This window comes from Bombina bombina, chromosome 3 (assembly GCF_027579735.1).
Source record: "Bombina bombina isolate aBomBom1 chromosome 3, aBomBom1.pri, whole genome shotgun sequence".
NCBI lineage: Eukaryota > Metazoa > Chordata > Amphibia > Anura > Bombinatoridae > Bombina > Bombina bombina.
This window is the reverse complement of record NC_069501.1, coordinates 990,604,650-990,627,440: the sequence shown is the minus strand read 5'-3', so window position 1 is coordinate 990,627,440 and position 22,791 is coordinate 990,604,650. Positions and strand designations below refer to the sequence as shown.

At 40.6% G+C, this 22,791-nt stretch overlaps 1 protein-coding gene across 6 annotated transcripts in view; it reads left to right on the top strand.

The window, feature by feature from the left end:
- The window catches only part of DGKA (diacylglycerol kinase alpha), a 389,538-nt gene that overhangs the window by 327,723 nt on the left and 39,024 nt on the right, over window positions 1–22,791 (top strand). For all 6 annotated transcript variants that reach the window (XM_053708123.1, XM_053708124.1, XM_053708121.1 and 3 more), the window contains one exon: window positions 22,040–22,104. In XM_053708123.1, coding sequence (XP_053564098.1) covers window positions 22,040–22,104 — 65 coding nt within the window. The remainder of the gene's footprint in view (window positions 1–22,039; window positions 22,105–22,791) is intronic.

The window sequence follows — 22,791 nt, the reverse complement described above, 5'->3', positions numbered from 1 at the left end:
GGTGATCATCCGGGACGGATGTTATCTGAAATATTTTGTTTATCTGAATTGTAACTGTAGGGGAACACCGATTGAGAATCTCAAGTTGTCCCGTCTCTATTCCAGGTCACCCATTATGGGTCGTGGTTCAGGGATCCTTAGGCAGAGCTAATGGCTACATTAATGGTGCCTTGAAAGTTCACTACAATTTTCCTTTTCCGTCTCATCACTTTTTCCTCGACTGGTGGCTCGATTCTATCAGGAACAGAAGTCAGTGATAATGATTACCCCGTTGAGGCCGCATAGATCGTGGTTCACGATTTAGTGGTTCGCCTCCATGAAGGTTACCTTGTCACTGGGATCTGCTGGAACTAGGTCTCTTTCCTTCCTCTAATCTCTTCTCTGAGGCGGACTGCGAGATGTCACTTAGTCTTAGCCGACGAGACGGTTTTAATGAGAGGTTATGGTCCTCTCCTTAAAGAGCGTAAGCTGGTCCCTCATCATCTATCATAGGGTGGAGGACCCCTTCGACTGTGAAGAGCGTGGTTCGTCCTGACTGTTCAGACCTGCCAGAATTTTTTCCATCCTCCAGGAGGATCTGGAGAAGGCCCTCTTAGCTAGTTCCTTGTGGGACAGTTTTGGTCCTGTTTGTTTTTCGGCTCCAGAGGCTCGTTGAACTTCTGGACGTACAGTTTTTGTTAGGGCTCTGACTACGTTCAGGCCGGTGTGTAGTTCTGTTGATCTTTCTTGGAGTTTTGGATCTTGTTCTTATGGTTTTGCATCGGGCTACCTTTGTACCTACGCATGAGGTTATCTTTAAGTTGTTATCTTAGAAGTCCCTTTATGTCTAAATATTGTTTCTGCATGCAGAAGTCTCTGAGTTTACGGCCTTGCAATGCAACCCTCCTTATCGGGTATTCAACGATAGTAAGGCTGTTCTATTAACTTAGTTGGATTCCTCCTAAGGTTGTGTCAAATCGCATCTTCAGTCGAGAACCTGTGGTCCATTTTTATATCCTATTCCTTCTTTGCGAAGGAAAGTTTACTACATAATATGGAGTCGTGCCTTAAAGTTTTATCTTCAGGCTTCCGCTTGGGATATGAGTCAGTAGGACGCAAGCCTTCTCAGAGGTTTTCGGTTCAGTTTTTCGAGCAGTGACGTCCTCTTGGGCCTCTAAAATGAGGCCTTTAGGGATCAGTTTTGTTGGGCTGAATACTTGGTCTTCCTCCTTGGTCTTACATTCCTTTTCCAATCTTTTGTTGAGTTTTTTTTGCGTCTGTTGAAGCAGCCTTCAGGTTTTGCAGGCTGTGGTGCCCTCAGATGGGGTCCGCCTCTTCCTTTTTGCCCTCCTGTTAGCATTCAGTGTCCTCTGTAGCTTGGGTAGAATTTCCCACAAGTAATAAATGCAGCTGTGGACTCTCCCTGTATTAAGAAGGAAACATAAATTATGCTTACCAGATAATTTCCTTTCCTTCTGTACAGGGAGAGTCCACAGCTCCCGCACGTGTTCTCCGTTGGACGGCCCTAAATTTTTTACTTGTTCTACTGGCACATCTTTTCACCCTGATATATCTCCTACTATTCCTTGTTCCCTCTGCAGAATGACTGGGGGATGAAGTGGGGGAGGTTTTTAAAGGGCCATAATACCCAAATGTTGAAACACTTGAAAGTGCTGCAGCATAGCTGTAAAAAGCTGACTAGAAAATATAACCTAAACACTCTATGTAAAAAAGAAAGATATTTTACCTCAAAAGTTCCTCAGTAGCCACATCCCATTGTAAAGGACTTCTAAGCAGCAAATCAGTATGTCTGTCCCGGGACAGCTAAGGGGTTGAGCCCCATGCACTCTCAATTTATTTCCCTATTCAGTTTAAAGGAAGTTTACTATGAAATCTCATGAGAGTTAAGTCAAATCTCATGAGATCACAGTAAAAGAGTTCATGCATGACCTCAGCACTGCTGATGCTGATTGGCTGCTGTTCATTTCTTCATTTTTTAATTTTTTTTACCTGCAGCTGGGAGCAGCTGAGTATAACATTTTACACAGAACTTACTCTGCTGAGCTGAGGAGATTGTGAGGTAAAATATCTTCCTTTTTTACATAGAGATGCTCAGGTGATATTTTCCTGTCAGTTTTTTTTTTTTTTTTTTTAATAATTTTTTATTCGGTTTAAAGGTTATAAGTAACAATTGGGGACACGCAGGACCCCTGATCTGAAAGACACAAACATGAGATTAAAGTACACATGTCAAAGAATATTGAACATAGATTCAACACAAATAGGTATACCCATATACAAAATCAAAAATACCCTCTCGTAAGAGGGTTTGTGGCGAAAATAGTCCGCCTAGTTTGAACCCTGGTGTGGGCTCTATAACTGGGGGGGGGGGGGGGAGGTGAACTAGTACAGAATAACCAATGTAACTGAACATAAAGGTGAGTAGGTATAGCATAGTATAAGAGTTAAAAATAAGTGTCACCTGTTCTAAATATAATGTTCTTTCCTTAGCTTACCTTCATGTATAACATGACCTAGCGAATTATAGGTGACATAGTGCTGGACATCTTACGGAGTCTAGGACCCATCTACCATGCTATGGGGTCGTACCGTTTAACAACATTAGATTAAATGGTCTGAGCTTGCATCTATCTTATGGGAATGGATTATCCCTTGGGTATTACAGCCCTCATCTACAATATAGACTTCTCATGTTAGTGAGACCAACTCTCCTACGTAGCCCTTCTCCTTGCTGTATATAAGGGTTTATATTAGTTGATCCTAGGTTGGCGTGTTCGTGGACTAAACTTCCTTTATGTGGTCTCCCTCCAGACCCTGGCCACTGGTCCAGAAGGAGGAACACATATTATAAGTGAAAGGATAATGATACATAACAATACATTGGCGATATATACTTGTCCCTATCGAGGGCCCCCCTCAAACCCCCAGACTGGACAAACACATATACAGGGTTTATCAGTATCATTAAGGTATTGTGTCAGTAACACACGTACAACACGGTTGTTGTGTAGCTGCTGCGTCATTTGTTGCACTTACACTTATATAAGCATCCCACCCGGGGCTCCCCACCAACCCGCAGGCGAGGTATAGAGACTAAATGTCCGCAGCTGCTAATATAAAAGCCGTCCGCCGACCACATGATAAGAGCAAATAGCAAGCTAAAATAGTATTAAGGACCCCCAACATTGTTAATAAGATTATCTTTAAACATCTCTTATAGCAGACTCATTGGAACTACAAACATTAAGGTAGTGGTATGACCTAGACTATAAAATTAGAAATGTGGTATGCCTGATTTTGGGTGCTTGATATTGGCATACCGTAACATATAAAAATGTACACATTGGCTTATATACATTGTAGAGTAATACATAAGAACACTCATTGTAGGTATGGAATATACTATACACAGGTTAACAAAAAATAATAGCAGCAAGTCTATTAGCGGTATATGGGTACTCTACATTACACTCTGTCTTAAACCCCTCTAAATGTCTTCAATGGGCCCTATGTTAATTTTCGATATGGCTATTATGCTGCTAGTATATGCACAGACAGGAATATGCCCCAACGAATATAGGGTGAGAGTGTAGCTAGAGGGTGATGAGCTTAGACCTCTCTAAACACATTATGTTTCAGAAGGTAGATTATTGGTTTAAGTAAATAAGGGCTAATCTGACAAACAAACAGTAAGCAATCATATAACTTGGATGACCAAGGGATGTCCACAGCCTTTCACATAATGTCTTTATATCTAAGGTCCCTAGAAGGATAGATGGGTGATGGAAGCGTTCCACTCAGCATAGGAATGCCCTAGCAGTGCGAAGTTCAGTTTGCTCTGGGGAATGTGTGGAAAGTTCCAATAGAATACCTTGTAGGGTGCATCATTGAGAAGGAGGTTGATTTGTCCGTTTCAAAAACATTGTTGAGGTGACAACATCTAGGCCTCAGGGCAACCCCCTACCTCTGTACTAATAAAGCTTAACCCACTCCTGTCCTGGTTCTTATTGCGACCTGTGGTCTGTACTTAGGCCTGAGTGGGGAGCATACTTCGTTTGAGAGAAAGCTATAGGAAGGGCGAGAGCAGAATCCTGTATCAGTAAAAGGGTATAATCTCAAAGGGCCAGACTGTAGGCCTGGTTTCGTGTGGTGAACGGTAAGTGATATGTTACTCAGCGCGGTATCATGTATCCATTGCTGGCTAGACCCCTGTGCACCAAGGAGTAGGAGCCCAATATCCAGCCCCGTTATCTTAAGGGCATGGATGTCTGTGGTCTGTTCCGACGTACAGAATGTGTCCCTAAATTGGGTAGGCTCCGCAATGAAGACCCTGTGGGTTTCTGGTAACCGGCTCCTCAGATAAGTTGGAGCCTGCCACTCCGATGCCGTTTTGACTGGTGCCAAGAGTATCTCAGCTCTCAGGTGTGGCCCCTCAGTAAGTCTCTGCTCAGTCGCTTGTTCTCCTTCGAAAGAGGACCCAGGGGAAGCTACTAAATCAGCCGCATCCCATGACGCATCAGAAGCCGATTCCTGCTGGTTCAACTGTAGACCTCCAGCCACCCGCCTTGGATCAATAGCATTCCTCAGGCTCCCCCACTCTGTTTCAATCAGCTTGCGTAGCTGGTGAAAGTGGCTGTTCAGAATGCCTTCCATGTCGCTTAGGCGGAACTGAGTGGTGTTCGCCATCTTAGTGGAAGGACGGTCTGTTGCAAACTTTAACTTGCAAGTAAGATCCTGTCGAGAGGAGGTTAGTGGGCTGTGGGTTGATTACCAGTCGCTAGGTAGTGGTTGCGGCTTGCCTGGGATCAGGGCAGCGGCAAGTACAATTGTCGAGCAACTTTGGTTGTTCTCCGGCTGCAATGCTATGTGATGTGTCATGGCGCGCTGTGTTGGGCCTCAGTGTTCAGATCGTGATTGTGCTGCAATCCACCGCTCCCATCTCAGTCTGAGCATCGATGTCCGTGATATTTAGATACCTCAAGTTTGCTGGTTACCAGGGTCAGTTCTGAGTATTAACTCTAATATATATCTCTTTTAAAATGCCTTTTTAATGCTATTTTGAACGGAGCTCATGATGTTTGCGACCGTTCTGTTCAGCGGTTGGCTCCGCCCCCCTCCTGTCAGCTTTTTACAGTTATACTGCATCAGTTTCAAGTGATTTAGCATATGAGTATTATGTCCCTTTAAGCCTTTGGCTGGGGTGTCTTTGCCTCCTCCTGGTGGCCAGGTTCTGTATTCCCACAGTAAGTAATTAATGCAGCTGTGGACTTTCCCTGTACAGAAGGAAAGGAAATTATCTGGTAAGCATAATTTATGCTTTTTTGTAATATAATAATATATTCAATAAACGGTTATTTTTATTATGTATAGTATGGCTGTATGGCATATAGTTTGCATGGCTCACTTACAGACAGCGCTGGTATTATGGGTTTTTACAAACCCAGCGTTAACCGCAAAAAAAGTGAGCGTAGAGCAAAATTTAGCTCCACATCTCATCTCAATACCAGCTCTGCTTACGTTAGCGGTGAGCTGGCTAAACGTGCTTGTGCACGATTTCCCCATAGGAATCAATATGGAGAGCCGGCTGGAAAAAAAACCTAACACCTGCAAAAAAGCAGCGTAAAGCAGCCCCTTTGATTCCTATGGGGAAAATACATTTATGTCTACACCTAACACCTTAACATGAACCCCGAGTCTAAACACCCCTAATCTTACACTTATTAACCCCTAATCTACCGCCACTATAATAAATATATTAACCCCTAAACCGCCGCACTCCTGCATCGCAAGCACTAGTTAAATATTATTAACTCCTAATCTTCCGTATCTAACATCGCCGACACCTACCTACATTTATTAACCCCTAATCTGCCGCACCAACATCGCCGCAACTATAATAAACATATTAACCACTAAATCTAAGTCTAACCCTAACCTTAACACCCCCTAACTTAAAGATAATTAAAATAAATCTAAATAAATATAACTATCATTAACTAAATAATTCCTATTTAAAACTAAATACTTACCTATAAAATAAACCCTAAGCTAGCTACAATATAACTAATAGTTACATTGTATCTATCTTAGGGTTTATTTTTATTTTACAGGCAAGTTTGTATTTATTCTAACCAATCCAATCAGCCAATAGGATTGAGCTGGCATTCTATTGGCTGATTGGAACAGCCAATAAGATGCCAGCTCAATCCTATTGGCTGATTGCATCAGTCAATAGGATTTTTTCTACCTTAATTCCGATTGGCTGATAGAATTCTATCAGCCAATTGGAATTGAAGGGACGCCATCTTGGATGACGTCATTTAAAGGAACCTTCATTCAGTGTTAGTCGTCAGAAGGAAGAGGATGCTCCGTGTCGGATGTCTTGAAGATGGACCCGCTCCGCGCCGGATGGATGAAAATAGAAGATGCCGTCTGGATGAAGACTTCTACCCATCTGGAGGACCACTTCGCCCGGCTTGGATGAAGACTTCTCCCGGCTTCGTTGAGGACTTCGGCCCGGTTGGGTGAAGACGTCTCCCGGTAAGGTGATCTTCAAGGGTTTAGTGTTAGGTTTTTTTAAGGGGGTATTGGGTGAATTTTAGAGTAGGGCTGGTTGTGTGGGTGGTGGGTTTTAATGTTGGGGGGATTTGTAAATATTTTTTACAGGTAAAAGAGCTGATTACTTTGGGGCAATGCCCCGCAAAAGGCCCTTTTAAGGGCTATTTGTAATTTAGTGTAGGGTAGGGCTTTTTTATTTTGGGGGGGGCTCTTTTTATTTTGTTAGGGGGATTAGATTAGGTGTAATTAGTTTAAAATTCTTGTAATTTGTTTATTATTTTCTGTAATTTAGTGTTTGTTTGTTTTTGTACTTTAGATAATTGTATTTAATTGTATTTAATTTATTTAATTTATTTAATTATAGTGTAGTGTTAGGTGTAATTGTAATTATTATTTATTTTAATAACTATTTAGTAACTATTCTACCTAGTTAAAATAAATACAAACTTGCCTGTAAAATAAAAATAAACCCTAAGATAGATACAATGTATCTATTAGTTATATTGTAGCTAGCTTAGGGTTTATTTTATAGGTAAGTATTTTGTTTTAAATAGGAATTATTTAGGTAATAATAGTAATTTTATTTAGATTTATTTAAGTTAGGGGGTGTTAGGGTTAGACTTAGATTTAGGGGTTAATAAATTTAATATAGTGGGGGCGACGTTGGGGGTGGCAGATTAGGGGTTAATAAATGTAGGTAAGTTGCGGCGATGTTAGGAACGGCAGATTAGAGGTTAATAAAATGTAACTAGTGTTTGCGAGACGGGAGTGAGGTGGTTTAGGGGTTAATATATTTATTATAGTGGCGACGATGTCCGGTTCAGCAGATTAGGGGTTAAAAAAATTATTTTAGTGTTTGCGATGTGGGGGGGGGGCTTCGGTTTATGGGTTAATAGGTAGTTTATGGGTGTTAGTGTACTTGTTAGCACTTTAGTTAAGAGTTTTATGCTACGGCGTTGTAGTGTAAAACTCTTAACTACTGACTTTAAAATGCGGTATCAGTCTTGACAGGAGAGGGTCTACCGCTCACTTTTTGGCAGACTCATAATACCGGCGATATGCAAGTCCCATTGAAAAAAATAGGATACGCAATTGACGTAAGTGGATTTGTGGTATTTCCGAGTCTGGCCAAAAAAGTGAGCGGTACACCTGTACCTTCAAGACTCGTAATACCAGCGGGCGTTAAGCCTATACTTTGTACCTCTGTGATTACCTTGTATCTACGCTTCTGCAGACTGCCCCCTTATTTTAGTTATTTTGACAGACTTGCATTTTAACAATCAGTGACCTCTCATAAGTAACTCCACAGACGTGAGTACAATGTAATCTATATGGCACACATGAACTGACACCCTCTAGTTGTGATAAAATGTAAAATGCATTTAGATAAGAGGTGGCCTTCAAGGCCTTAGAAATTAGCATATGAGCCTATCTAGGTTTAGCTTTCAACTAAGAACACTGAGAGAACAAAGCAAATTTGATGAAAAATGTAAATTGAAAAGTTGTTTAAAATGACATGCCCTATCTGAATCATGAAAGTTTAATTTTTACTAGACTGTCCCTTTAAATAAGAAATGGTGATGGGACGGCGCCTGGCTGTGCTCCAAGATGGAGGTGTAGTTCTAGAGCTCCGTGCAGCTAAAAGCACTATAATCAAATCGATGGAGTTACTTCACCTAAAGCAGTGGGAGTAAGTACACTATTGAACTAGCAAACATCTGGATGTCGGATTGTTTCCAAACGGTGCGGCTGCAAATCTGAATGCTAACGGCCGGATGCGGCCTACCATAGTGATGCACTTAAAAGCCTTGCAACACCCGGGATGAAGTGACCCGCTCTGACAAGCAAACTCGGCAGATCTCCTTTTTTTCTGGTGCACCCAAGACTTGCCAATTAAAGGGAGTAGTGTAAAGAAACCGGCACTCTGGGTTATGGTCCACGACAGCCTCCGCTCCGACAACGCCCCTCCATTACCACGTGGGTAAGCCGTGACTCATAAAACTTCTGAGATTACATACACGCACTGGCCCCAGTGATAAACGGTCACTAGAAAACATTTATAATATGGCCATCTATATCGATATAGACTATCACGAAGTTCAAACAGAGTATGCAATCCACCTCTTTAACATTTAACTGCAATCCATATAACATGGATTATTATACCCATACATATCGTTACAGCAAGCAAACATAAAATATCAATAGATCAACCGAGGACACTCTTTCATCTCAGAGATCCTCCTACAATTCCTTGGGGAACTTATGGATAAACAGAGCATACTATTAAACCTTTAAATCATGACCTAGCATCTAGAGTGCAGAGATTGCTGAGTACTAGACTAGAATTACTCCAAGCCGAAATAATAGTATTACCAAAATCAGGGAAAAAAAACAAATACTGTCCCAGCTACAGACCTATCTCCCTTTTAACCAAGACATAAAAATATTAGCCAAAATACTGGCAAATAGGCTTAAAGGGACAGTCAAGTCCAAAAAAACTTTCATTTTTCAAATAGGGCATGCAATTTTAAACAACTTTCCAATTTACTTTTATCAACAATTTTGATTTGTTCTATTGGTATTCTAGTTGAAAGCATACCTAGGAAGGCTCATATGATAATTTCTAAGCCCTTGAAGGCCGCCTCTATTTTATTTACTTTTCACAGCAGGAGAGAGCAAGCTCATGTAGACCATATAGATAGCATTGTGAGAACGCCCGTGGCTAGTGGCAGACACTGCACTAATTGGCTAAAATGCAAGTCAATAGATAATAACTAAAAGTCATGTGATTAGGGACGGTCAGAAGATGCTTAGATACAAGTTAGTCACAAGTAAAAAGTGTATTAATATAACAGTGTTGGTTTTGCAAAACTGGGGCATGGGTAATAAAGGGATTATCTTTTTAAACAACAACTATTCTGGTGTTGACTGTCCCTTTAAACAAATAATCCCGACAATTATACACCCGGACCAGGTAGGGTTTTTTACAGGTAAGGAAGCCCCAGCCAACGTATGGAGGATGGTGGCGGTGGTGGACCATCTGACAGACAAAGGGATGCCTTCTCTGCACCTATCACTGGATGCGAAGAAGGCATTCAACAGAGTGGACTGGAAGTACATGTGGACAGTTCTGAGGAGAATTGGGATCCATGGACCCTTTCTCACAGCAATTCAAAATGTATACTCCAACCCGACAGAACAGGTCAGGGCAATTGGACATCAATTTAAAGCTATTCAGATCTGGAACAGTACCAGACAGGGGTGTCCCCTTTCGCCACTCCTGTTCGTTATATGCATTGAGCCGCTTGCAGCCTCCATTAGAAATAATCCGGACATTGCAGGGCTACAAATTGGGAAGTTTACACATAAGATCACTTTTTTTGCAGATGAAGTTTTGCTGACAGTGACTAAACCGCTTATGTCCCTGCCTAACCTGTATAACACTATCCAAGACGTTTCCTCTATTTCAGGGTATAAGATACATCTAGAAAAGTATGAGGCCCTCCCCATTACGCTCCCCAAACATACAATTGAACTAATAGAAGCTAATTTTGAAATAAGATGGGTTAAAGATAGCATAAAATATCTCGGGATAAATTTAACACCTCACTCTACACATTTATATAAACAAAACTATATACCACTCTTCTGAAAACTCCACTCAGATCTCCCTAAGTGGCAGACATACAAATTTTCTTGGTATGGGAAATTAACGTCCATTAAGATGAACATACTACCAAGGTTGCTCTACCTGTTCCGAGTACTGCCAATCAAGGTCAACAAACATGATCTTGAATCACTTCAATCAGCATTACACATATTCCTTAGGGACAAGAAACAGGCCAGAGTACCTTACCAGGTTTTGACGAGACACAGACAGTTGGGAGGGGTTGGGTTACCTAACTTACTTGACTACTACCTCGCAGCTAGGTTAGCCCAAATTTCTTTATGTGGAAGGAGAGACAGAAACATTTTGTGGCCCATTATAGAATCCGAAATGGGGGAAACTAGTTCACCAGAAGATATCATATGGAATACAGATTCTAAAGGGGAAGGAAAAACACAATATTCTCTAACTACTAAACTAGTAATTCAAGAATGGCGGGCTGCTCTTAAGAATCATGCCATTTTCCCCGTAAACTCCTTGAGAAAACCTCTAAAATACTTGATATCTGCGGACTATAGGACCCTAATCAGCAAATGGGAAAACAAAGGCCTCTATAGAGTAGCTGATTTCGTGAGTAATGGATCCCCTATAACCTTCTCACAACTGAAACAAAACTACAGGGGTTTCTCTACTTAACATGCAATATCACAGATATATATATATTGATTTATAAAGGGTTAAACTCAAAACCAAGACACCCTTGATTCTTAGATGGGAGGCAGATATAGGGGAAGCAAGAGATCTAGAACAGTGGGATAGATTGTTTCATGACTCCTGTAGAAGCTTACTCAGTGCTGACCTTAGAGAGAAAAGCATTAAAACATTGTTCCATTGGTATTTGACCCCCATACAGACAGCCCACTCCACGAAGGGTGTATCCATATTTTGCTATAGAGGGTGTAACGAATTAGGAACCTACTTGCATATGTGGTGGAACTGCCCCAGGGTAAGTGATATCTGGGCAGAACTATCCAGATTCCTGAGTAATTTACTTGATTAAAACATATCCCTCAACATACCATAAGCACTCTTACATGAGAAACTACCAACACTTAACAATCACATTAACACCTTCATAAGAATAGTATGCACTATCACTAGAACCAGTATTGCAAGGTACTGGAAAACGGGGACACCTACATGGACTGAAATATTATCAAAGTTCAAACAAGTGTATTCTATGTATGAAACGGCCACACATATACAGAACACAACTGACACCTTCCATAAGATTTGGTTCTACTGGTTGATCGGAGGTGAAGGGAGAGATAGATCACATTTAGCTGCCTTAACACAGGATAACCTCTAGTGAGGTGGAAGTGGGATGGTGCACACCTATATGGTATACTTATTACAAGAGCCTAGAGTTTGAAACTTTTACATAACTTTACTAATAATGGAGGAAGTTACTTTAACAAGAGACACAATTGCAGACATTCAGCTAGATTACGAGTTTTTTGTTATGAGTCAAATAGCATCATTATGGCCCATAACGCTTCATTTTCCCTAACGCTGCTATTACAAGTCTTGTCGGTATAGGTGTACCACACACCTTTTAGCCTGTCACGCAACGTCAGTACCGCACTTTTAAAAAAGTCCTTTTTCAATGGGACTCCCATAGCGCTGGTATTACAAGTTTGCCTGGAAGGCCAAAAAGTGAGCAGTACACTCTATAACCACAAAATCCATACCGCCATCTAAAGTCAGTAGTTATAAGTTTTACGTTACAAAGCTGTATCATAAAACTCATAACTAAAGTGTTACAAAGTACACTAACACCCATAAATGACCTATTAACCCCTAAACCGAGGCCCTCCCGCATCGCAAACACTATAATAAAGTTATTAACCCATAATCTGCCGCTCCGGACATCGCCACCACTATTAAAATGTATTAACCCCTATTCCGCCGCTCCCCAACATTGTCGCCACTATAGTAAACCTATTAACCCTTAAACTGCCGCCCTCCCGCATCGCAAACACTATTTAAATATAATTAAGCCCAAAGATAACAGCTCTTTTGCTTGTAAAAAAAATACAAACACCCCCAGCAACAGTAAAACCTACCACCCCCTCAACCAACCCCCCCATATAAAATATTTATCTAAAAAAAAACTAAGCTCCCCATTGCCCTGAAAAGGGCATTTGTATGGGCATTGCCCTTAAAAGGGCATTTAGCTCTTTTACATGCCCAGACCCTAAAATAAAAATAAAACCCACCCAAAAAACCCTTAAAAAAACCTGTTTCAATCAGCCAATAGGATTGAGCTCTCATCCTATTGGCTGATTGGAACAGTCAATAGGATTTTAGCAGCTTTAATCCTATTGGCTGATTGAAATCTTTCAGCCAATATGAATGCAAGGAACGTCATCTTGGAGGACATCACTTGCATTGAAGTTCCAGTTTATGGCGGCGACCGTATGAAGATGATGCTCCGCACCGGATGTCTTCAGGATGGACCCGCTCCGCGCCGGATGGATGAAGATAGAAGATGCCGTCTGGATGAAGACTTCTTGCCGCCTGGATGAGGACTTCGCTGGCTGCATGAAGATGGAAGAGGCCGCCTGGATGAAGACTTCTTGCCGCATGGATGAGGACTTCGCCGGCTGGATGGATCCTTCAAGGGGGACTTCAAGAACTGTAAGTGGATCATCGGGGGTTAGTGTTTTTTTAAGGGTTTTTTGGGTGGGTTTTATTTTTAGTTTAGGGTCTGGGCATGTAAAAGAGCTAAATGCCCATACAAATGCCCTTTTTCAGCGCAATGGGGAGCTTATTTTTTTTAGATAGTTATTTTATTTGGGGGGGGGGTTGGTTGCTGGTTTTACTGTTGAGGGGGGTTATTTTTCTTACAGGTAAAAGAGCTGATATCTTTGGGGCAATGCCCCACAAAAGGCCCTTTTAAGGGCCATTGGTAGTTTACTGTAGGCTAGAGTTTTTTTTATTTTGGGGGGGGGGCTTTTTTATTTTGATAGTGCTATTAGATTAGGTGTAATTCTTTTTTTATTTGTTTATTATTTTTTGTAATTTAGTGTTTGTTTTTTTATGTAATTAGTTTTTATTTTTTTTTAGTAATTTTAGTGTTTATTTTTTTTTGGAATGTTAGGTTTTATTTGACAGGTAAGTTTGTATTTGTTTTAACTAGGATGTTAGTAAATAGTTAACAACTATTTATTAACTAGTCTACCTAGTTAAAAAAAATACAAACTTACCTGTGAAATAAAAATAAAACCTAAGCTAGCTACAATATAACTATTAATTATATTGTAGCTAGCTTAGGTTTTATTTCACATGTATGTATTTAGTTTTAAATAATTGTAACTTTAGTTTAGCTGTATTTTAATTATGTTAAAGTTAGGGGGTGTTAGGCTTAGGGTTACGCTAGGGTAAGGTTTAGGGGTTAATGGATTTATTTAGTGGTAGTGATGTGGGAGGCCAGAGGTTTAGGGGTTAATAACTTTAGTATAGTGGTGGCGGCATCGGGAGCGGCAGATAAGGGGTTAATAGTTTTATGTAGGTGGCGGCGATGTTGGGGGTGGCAGATTAGGGGTTAATAACTGTATGTAGGTGGCGGCGATATCGGGGACGGCAGATTAGGGGTTAATAACTTATGTAGGTAGCGGCAATGTTGGGGTGGAAGATTGGGGGTGTTTAGACTTAGGGTTTATGTTAGGATGTTAGGTTTAAACTTAACTTTTTCTTTCCCCATAGACATCAATGGGGCTGCGTTACAGAGCTTTTGTTTCCGTGATCGTAGGTTAGGCTTTTTTTGCCGGCTCTCCCCTTTGATGTCTATGGGTAAATCGTGCACGAGCACGTCAAAGTAGTGCTTTATTTCAGTGCGGTATGGAGCTCAACGCAACCATATCGCTTGCACAAGCCTGCTTTTTTTTAAAACTCGTAATAGCCGCGCTATATTATTATTATCGGTTATTTGTAGAGTGCCAACAGATTCCGCAGCGCTATAGGGAGGTGAAATAACGCCGCTTTTGTGGCAGTCGTTAAAATCCCTATAGCACTCAAAACTCGGAATTTAGCTGAATGTGACAAAATCTGTTTATTAATGTTTTTTTTAAAAAAAGTTGTTTAAAACTGTTTATTGCATTTGTTTAGGTTTTTACTTTTTATTTTTTGTGTTTATAAATTATCAACGGTTGGGAATATTTCCCCAAACATACAAGATGTTTGCCTGTCTCAGATTAATTATATTGATATACAAGGCTTACAGCAGAGTTTATGGCACATGGACAATCCGGGATTGAAATTGGTTTTAACCCTACATAGGCCAGCATGGATACACCTATTTCCTTCAACAAATGGTAATAGAGACCCATAAGTGGTCTTGGACTGTGTATCTACCCCTAGGTCGTGCCCTAGGACAGCTCTCTAGGGGAACTGAAAAACCTCTTCTCAGTATTTTACTTTTCTCTGTACATATCTTCTCCACTGTATGACAGGTAACCTTTATGTTATTAATAGTGATTTTCATCATTTGTATTGTATCCACAAAAAGTTCAATAAAAAAGATTTTGATCTAAATAAGAAATGGTGAGGTGGGGGGCTCTCTTTGCCCAAAATGCCCGGGCCTCTTTTTGGTCCCAGTCCGGCCCTGGTGTTGATCTTGCTACAAGTGGGGTGAGAGTTTTGTGGAGAATACACTCTCTTCCCAGGTTGTAAATAGCTGTTACTGACAATTTCGGCCTGCACAACATATGTCCCCAGGTAGTGACACATTTCTGACATATGGGTCAATTTAAATAGTGGGTTGATGTATTTCACACATATTTGACCTCTCATTTGAACTATGGCTGTAAGTTGAAAAATTGAGCAAAGGGACTTATCACTCTCTTGGTCCTGAAGCATTTAGATATAGATCATTTAGCCAATATCTAATGCAGATCACAGGAAATCATAGATAATAACCCAGGTGTAATTCCTGTTGTCCATTCCCGGTTGAAAGCTTCTTTTTCTGTATGTATTCCTCAGAATTTGCCAGGAGATTTCTGTATTTTGTAAAAGCGGCTCAATCATCAGGAAGACCACACAATCACAGGTGACATTGTCATCTTAACGTGGTTATCCTAGACTTGTTTTTTATAAAACCATGTTTATTCATTTTTCAAAATGTATGAGTGTAACATCTTTTGCCCTCTACAAATATCCACGCTTTGTTGCTTTATAGATAGGTCTTTTTCTCTAGCGATTATAATTTTGATAGATATTTTAAATATCTAGTTACATAACATTTATATTCAGTGTTCTGAATTATGGATTATAAATTCCTTTCTCGTATTTTTATATATAGCAGCATGTAGGTAGGAAAATGCGTAGCAGCCAGTCAGCCATTACTTTACCCTTCATTACCTGATGTTGAGTAAAATGTCCAACAAAATAATATATGAAGAAGAGCTAATCACATGCCCTGCATATTTCATCGGGTTAATAGTATTACCGCACTGCTGACCACAAATATCCAGGCACCTTCATAAAAATAAATACAAAAGGAACACTACACAGACGTTTATTTATTTGTTTGATTTGTTCCTGCAAATTTTATATTTCAAAATGGGCACTTGATTTTCCTGCTGCATATTAGCTAAACAGCAAATTCCACCATTGAGATGTGGGAACATTTATAAAAGTAAAGATGCCCCCCAGACATTTGTACAGCTTTCTCCAATATATATCTGTACTAACCGATCCGTTGGAATCCAAAAGTGACCACATCTTATGTAACCTAAAATCAAGCAGCTACTTTCCATAATCAAAGCTTAATGTCTCAGTCTGTGTGTTTAAAGGGACAGTCAAGTCCAAAATAAATTTTAATGATTCAGATAGAGTATGCCATTTCAAACAACTTTCCAATTTACTTTTATCACCAATTTTGCTTTGTTCTCTTGGTATTGTTAGTTGAAATCTAAACCTAGGTAGGCTCATATGCTAATTTCTTAGACATTAAAGCCGCCTCTTATCTGAATTCATATTGACAGTTTTTCACCACTAGAGAGCGTTAGTTCATGTATGTCATATAGGTAACATTGAGCTCATGCACGTGAAGTTACCTAGGAGTCAGCACTGATTGGCTAAAATGCAAGTCTGTCAAAAGAACTGAAATAAGGGGGAAGTTTGCAAAGGCTTAGATATAAGGTAATTACAGAGGTAAAAAGTGTATTATTATAGCTGTGTTGGTTGTGCAAAACTGCGGAATGGGTAATTATCTATCTTTTTAAACAACAAAAATTCTGATGTTGACTGTCCCTTTAATAACATGTACCAATCATAGATACGTCTGTTAGTATTTGTTGCAACCAAGTGAAAATCAAATGTAGAATTTATTATGAATATTTGTTGAGGAGTATCCATATGTACTTATATACTGCACATGTACTGTTTTATTGCTACCTGGGGCTCCATTACATATGCGGCGGCGCCCACAAAAGCCTGCGGCGCCATTTTTTACGCGATTTTGGTATTACATATACGGCGTAGCATACAAGTTACGCGCGTATATTTCACCCGTCGGCTGTATTTTTTTCTTCCATAGATTAACATAGAACAGCCGTGCAATTTGGTATCCAATATACAGCGTAAGGACTTACGCACGCAGAATTCAGAAAATCTACTCCATTCTCATCTCGCCACACATTGCAAGCGCAGCAACTCTTGCACTGACTAAAAAAACAACGTAACTCCCTGAAAGCCTTAACAAATACATACATTTAAGCAGCATCTCAAATAGTTAAAGGGACAGTATATTTTTAGATTTGGTTTTTTAAGCTTTATTTGTGTATTTGAAATAGATGATTTTGTATTTTTAAGCCACAACCTAATCAAATGCATGGAACTTGTAGGTATAATCATATATCATTACTTTATCACATTGTGTACATATACTTGCTTATTTACTTTATATTTCTTCTTAAAACAATCACCAATACTTGGAGATAACAGTGGGAAATCACAATTGTATTACCTTTATCTCTTTAGAACCCATTGGGAGTGTAATTTATTCTACTGTTAACACAGCTTGGCATTAATGCTACAATATATAATGGGACAGTCAAGTCCAAAGAAAACCTTCTTGTTTCAAATAGGGCATGTCATTTCAAACAACTTTCCAATTTAATTCTAACACCAATTGTGCTTTGTTCTCTTGGTATTCTTAGTTGAAAGATAAACCTAGGATGGATCATATGATAATTTCTAAAACCTTGAAGGCCGCCTCTTTGCAATTGTGTCAAACAAATCAGTGTCCTGCTGGTGTGTAAAGTGCTCAACCAACACACTCAAGAGTTGATTTTGTTTTCTCCATCTATTGTCCATCTGCATCTGCATATCAGACAGAATTCACATAATCTGTGACTGGTTCTGAACACTTGCACTTAACGATGCTGCCATGTCCCTCTGCAGCTCTATGCTACGTTGTTGTATCCTCTCTTGCCTCCTGAAGAACCTCTCTTGGCCTCTTTGTATGCTCTCAGTGCTTGTTATGAGCCTCCTCTGGAGTGCAATGTATTCCTCACTGAGGGGAGAATACAATGCATCCACAGGCTCTTGAGCAACAGGGCTTCTAGTTGCTTGTTGGGCATGTTCACCTGCATCTACTGGTGCTTGTGGGGCATGTTCACCTGCTTCTACTGGTGCTTGTGGGGCATGTTCACCTGCATCTACTGGTGCTTGTGGGGCATGTTCACCTGCATCTACTGGTGCTTGTGGGGCATGTTCACCTGCAGCTACTGGTACTTGCGGGAATGTTTACCTGCAGCTACTGGTGCTTTTGGGGCATGTTCACCTGCAGCTATTGGTGCTCGTGGGGCAGGTTCAGCTGCATCTGATGGTGCTTGAGGTGCAGCTGTAGTTTCGGATATATTTCCATCTGCAGATGGTGGAACTCGTCCAATGGATGAGGATGGGGGAAGTCGTCCCATGGATGAGGATGGGGAGGTCGTCCCATGGATGAGGATGGGGGAGCTCTCATGGTTGATTGATAGTCCCACTGATGACCAGTTTGTGACCACTCAGTCTCTCCAATTGGTACTTCTTGGTACATAGTCTGTGGGTAAAATCCATGACTGACATGAGATTGTGTTGTGGGGGGTGAGGTAAATACATGGACCCTTTGTGGCTGTCTTGGCTCCCCCTCAAAGCCAAAGGAAGGATATTCCTCTGGCCATGAATCTTGCTAGGGGTCATATGTCAATAGCAGTGGCATCACTCCCGGGTCCTCAACTGAAGCCATCCAACCATGCTCATGCCTGGTGGTGGTGGTGGCATGGATGTTTGCATCCTCGTGACAGGAGGTTCTGTGGAGGAGTCAAAGGATGAGAGGGATTAGTACAGTCAGATATATGTCCATGTGGGCGTACAATTACATGTGGCTTGTGGCCTGTGTTACTCTGAGACATGTTAGTATTGCACTATTCCACCTCATATCATGAATTGCATTGTGTTAAGTAGCAGTAATGTCAAGTATAATTGTAGATGTTTTTGTTAGTACGCCAAATACCATGCTCTTCATCGTATACATGAATGTGTGATATTAAAGGATGTTATATCTCAAATACATATAATACTGGTGTGTGGGATGTTACTCACCAGCATGCTGTGCTGTGGTTGTAGCCCCTGAGTAACGAGCCCCTGCAAGTCCACGGACTGCTGTGATACTTGGGGACCTGCGTTTCATCTCCTGCTTGGTATTATACTCTATATCCAGGGATGGATAGCTTCCTGCCCCATCTTTTCTTTGACCCATTTCTTGCAGTAATTCCAGCACTTTTTCAGGCCCTCAACAGTCCTCCTCTGCGGGGCCACACTGTTGACGGCATCGTCCTCCGCCAACCATGCAGTTTTTCTCTTTTTGGCAATGCCTTTGCACTTCTCCTGCCCGAAGAGAGCACTGTAATTGTCCATGATGGCCTGGACAAGGGCAACATTTTCTGCAAATTAGAAGTTGGGACATCTCAGCCTTTCATCCTCCATGGCAACTTGGCTTCCTCCCTTTGATGTCCCTGGTATGGGTTCCTCTCTATCCTCTCCCTCCTCCCCCTTCTGTCCCCATGTGCACCCTCTGTCCATCTCCTGGATGTGCCTGCTCTCTGGGGCTCTCGGGCATCTTCCCTCCCATCATCCCTTCTGGGTCTCCCTCTCCCCACTCCACTTACTCCCTGATGGGAACCCCACTGCTCCTCCTGTCCTCTCCAATACTCCTTTCCCTGCCACTCCTCTCCCCTCCTCCCTACCTCTCCCTGCCATCCTCACACTAAATCACACACTCACACTCCCAGTTCAATAACACACAATCACAACCAAACACTCAGCCTATCACACTGTAAAACTCAAATAAAATATTTGTGAGGTGTAAGAAAAAAAAGTGTGGTGTATTTGTATATGTATGTATGCAATGTGTGCAATATGTAAGCATATGTGTAAGTGTACAAGCTTACTCAACAACAATGCAACCTAACTAACTCCTCTGTTTGTGCCTTTCTCTCTACTCTAACTAATCCTCCACTCCAGTGTAGTGTGTTATAGCTCAACGAACAATCCAAACACACTGAAGAAAATGGTGGCTGCGCATGGGTTTATATATGAATTTGAATATCGTAATTACGTGTCACATTTTTATTTGAATTCCGGGTTTGTTTTTATGGGTGTTAACCTAATTTGCATAAAACTACTCTTTATTGACACTTTCCGTGGGCACAAGACTGGCGTAAGTTACTTGCGACAACTAAAATGTGTATTTGCGCACATTTCAGAAGATCGCAAGTTTGTCCTACTTACGCCAGTCTAGCATCTAATGGCGCAGTATATGTAATACCCCGATGTGCAAGGTGAAATTATGGGCGACGTGGGTTTCAAAACTTGCGCCGAAGCCTGCGCCCCTGATGTATTTCACTACAATCAAGGGATCTTTGTAGCAATGTCAAAATGGATTTGCATACAGCTGCTAATAAATTCCAAGTGGTCTGACTCAGCTATACCCCTGTTTTCGTTATATAATTGGAGACTTTCCAGGATAAGAGTGGGGGTGATGACTGCTTTTCTAAATACAGGGAGTGCAGAATTATTAGGCAAGTTGTATTTTTGAGGATTAATTTTATTATTGAACAACAACCATGTTCTCAATGAACCCAAAAAACTCATTAATATCAAAGCTGAATATTTTTGGAAGTAGTTTTTAGTTTGTTTTTAGTTTTAGCTATTTTAGGGGGATATCTGTGTGTGCAGGTGACTATTACTGTGCATAATTATTAGGCAACTTAACAAAAAACAAATATATACCCATTTCAATTATTTATTTTTACCAGTGAAACCAATATAACATCTCAACATTCACAAATATACATTTTTGACATTCAAAAACAAAACAAAAACAAATCAGTGACCAATATAGCCACCTTTCTTTGCAAGGACACTCAAAAGCCTGCCATCCATGGATTCTGTCAGTGTTTTGATCTGTTCACCATCAACATTGCGTGCAGCAGCAACCACAGCCTCCCAGACACTGTTCAGAGAGGTGTACTGTTTTCCCTCCTTGTAAATCTCACATTTGATGATGGACCACAGGTTCTCAATGGGGTTCAGATCAGGTGAACAAGGAGGCCATGTCATTAGATTTTCTTCTTTTATACCCTTTCTTGCCAGCCACGCTGTGGAGTACTTGGACGCGTGTGATGGAGCATTGTCCTGCATGAAAATCATGTTTTTCTTGAAGGATGCAGACTTCTTCCTGTACCACTGCTTGAAGAAGGTGTCTTCCAGAAACTGGCAGTAGGACTGGGAGTTGAACTTGACTCCATCCTCAACCCGAAAAGGCCCCACAAGCTCATCTTTGATGATACCAGCCCAAACCAGTACTCCACCTCCACCTTGCTGGCGTCTGAGTCGAACTGGAGCTCTCTGCCCTTTACCAATCCAGCCACGGGCCCATCCATCTGGCCCATCAAGACTCACTCTCATTTCATCAGTCCATAAAACCTTAGAAAAATCAGTCTTGAGATATTTCTTGGCCCAGTCTTGACGTTTCAGCTTGTGTGTCTTGTTCAGTGGTGGTCGTCTTTCAGCCTTTCTTACCTTGGCCATGTCTCTGAGTATTGCACACCTTGTGCTTTTGGGCACTCCAGTGATGTTGCAGCTCTGAAATATGGCCAAACTGGTGGCAAGTGGCATCTTGGCAGCTGCACGCTTGACTTTTCTCAGTTCATGGGCAGTTATTTTGCGCCTTGGTTTTTCCACACGCTTCTTGCGACCCTGTTGACTATTTTGAATGAAACGCTTGATTGTTCGATGATCACGCTTCAGAAGCTTTGCAATTTTAAGAGTGCTGCATCCCTCTGCAAGATATCTCACTATTTTTGACTTTTCTGAGCCTGTCAAGTCCTTCTTTTGACCCATTTTGCCAAAGGAAAGGAAGTTGCCTAATAATTATGCACACCTGATATAGGGTGTTGATGTCATTAGACCACACCCCTTCTCATTACAGAGATGCACATGACCTAATATGCTTAATTGGTAGTAGGCTTTCGAGCCTATACAGCTTGGAGTAAGACAACATGCATAAAGAGGATGATGTGGTCAAAATACTCATTTGCCTAATAATTCTGCACTCCCTGTAGAGACGACTTATTAATTAAAATGAATTTGTGTGTCAGATCATGGTTTAAAATAGTGAAATACTGGGGGGATCTGTCTACTCATTGATAATTGTTTTTTCTGCATCATTGTTGTTCTAGACCAGAACTTTCTTTAATAAATATAAGGTTTTTATTCAATGTATACGAACAAGATAATAACTATCCTTTTTATTTGCAGGATGCTTCCATTGCTCATCGATTCCATGTTATGAGAGAAAAATATCCTGAGAAATTTAACAGCAGGTTTGTTTCCAGATCATTATTTTAGGGGATGTCAATATATTTCTTTATTCTTAACAAACACAAGCAACAAATAGCATGAGCTGTCTGTATTTTGAAAGTTGTATAGTAACTGACATTGCATAATATCACCAAATTTGTCTATCCACAATGAAGTTGAAAGTACTTTCATTTGTATCTCCTTTTTCTATTATTTAATTACTATCTTGTTATCTATAGAGTGCCACCAAATTCTGTAGCTTTGAAGTGCGTTAATAAAGTACTTGGGGTTTCACAGATATATAAACATTAAAAAGGAGTGTCCCATACATTTCAAAGATACAAAAGAAATTTCCAAAAGTCAGAATATCCGAGAATCACTGCTGATTCTAGAGGGGGGATATAGAGGGGGGATATTTCTGATCAGCCAATGTTTTTAAAACAAATTAACATATTTTTTACTGAAATTATATTTCAATAGACAAACTCCATAAACCATTTGCCTTTGGAGGAGCCATTCGGGGCTTTAGTCTGCAGACAACAATGCTAACCACTGTCATAAAGTTAGTTTGAAGTTGTGAGATAAAAAGGGGCAAAATAAAAAATTTAAATATATTGCAAATTTTGTTTCATTATGCATATCTAAACATTTATATACAAATCTCAAGGTGTTTACTCTCCAAGTATAGGACTGTTTTTCACAGAACTGAT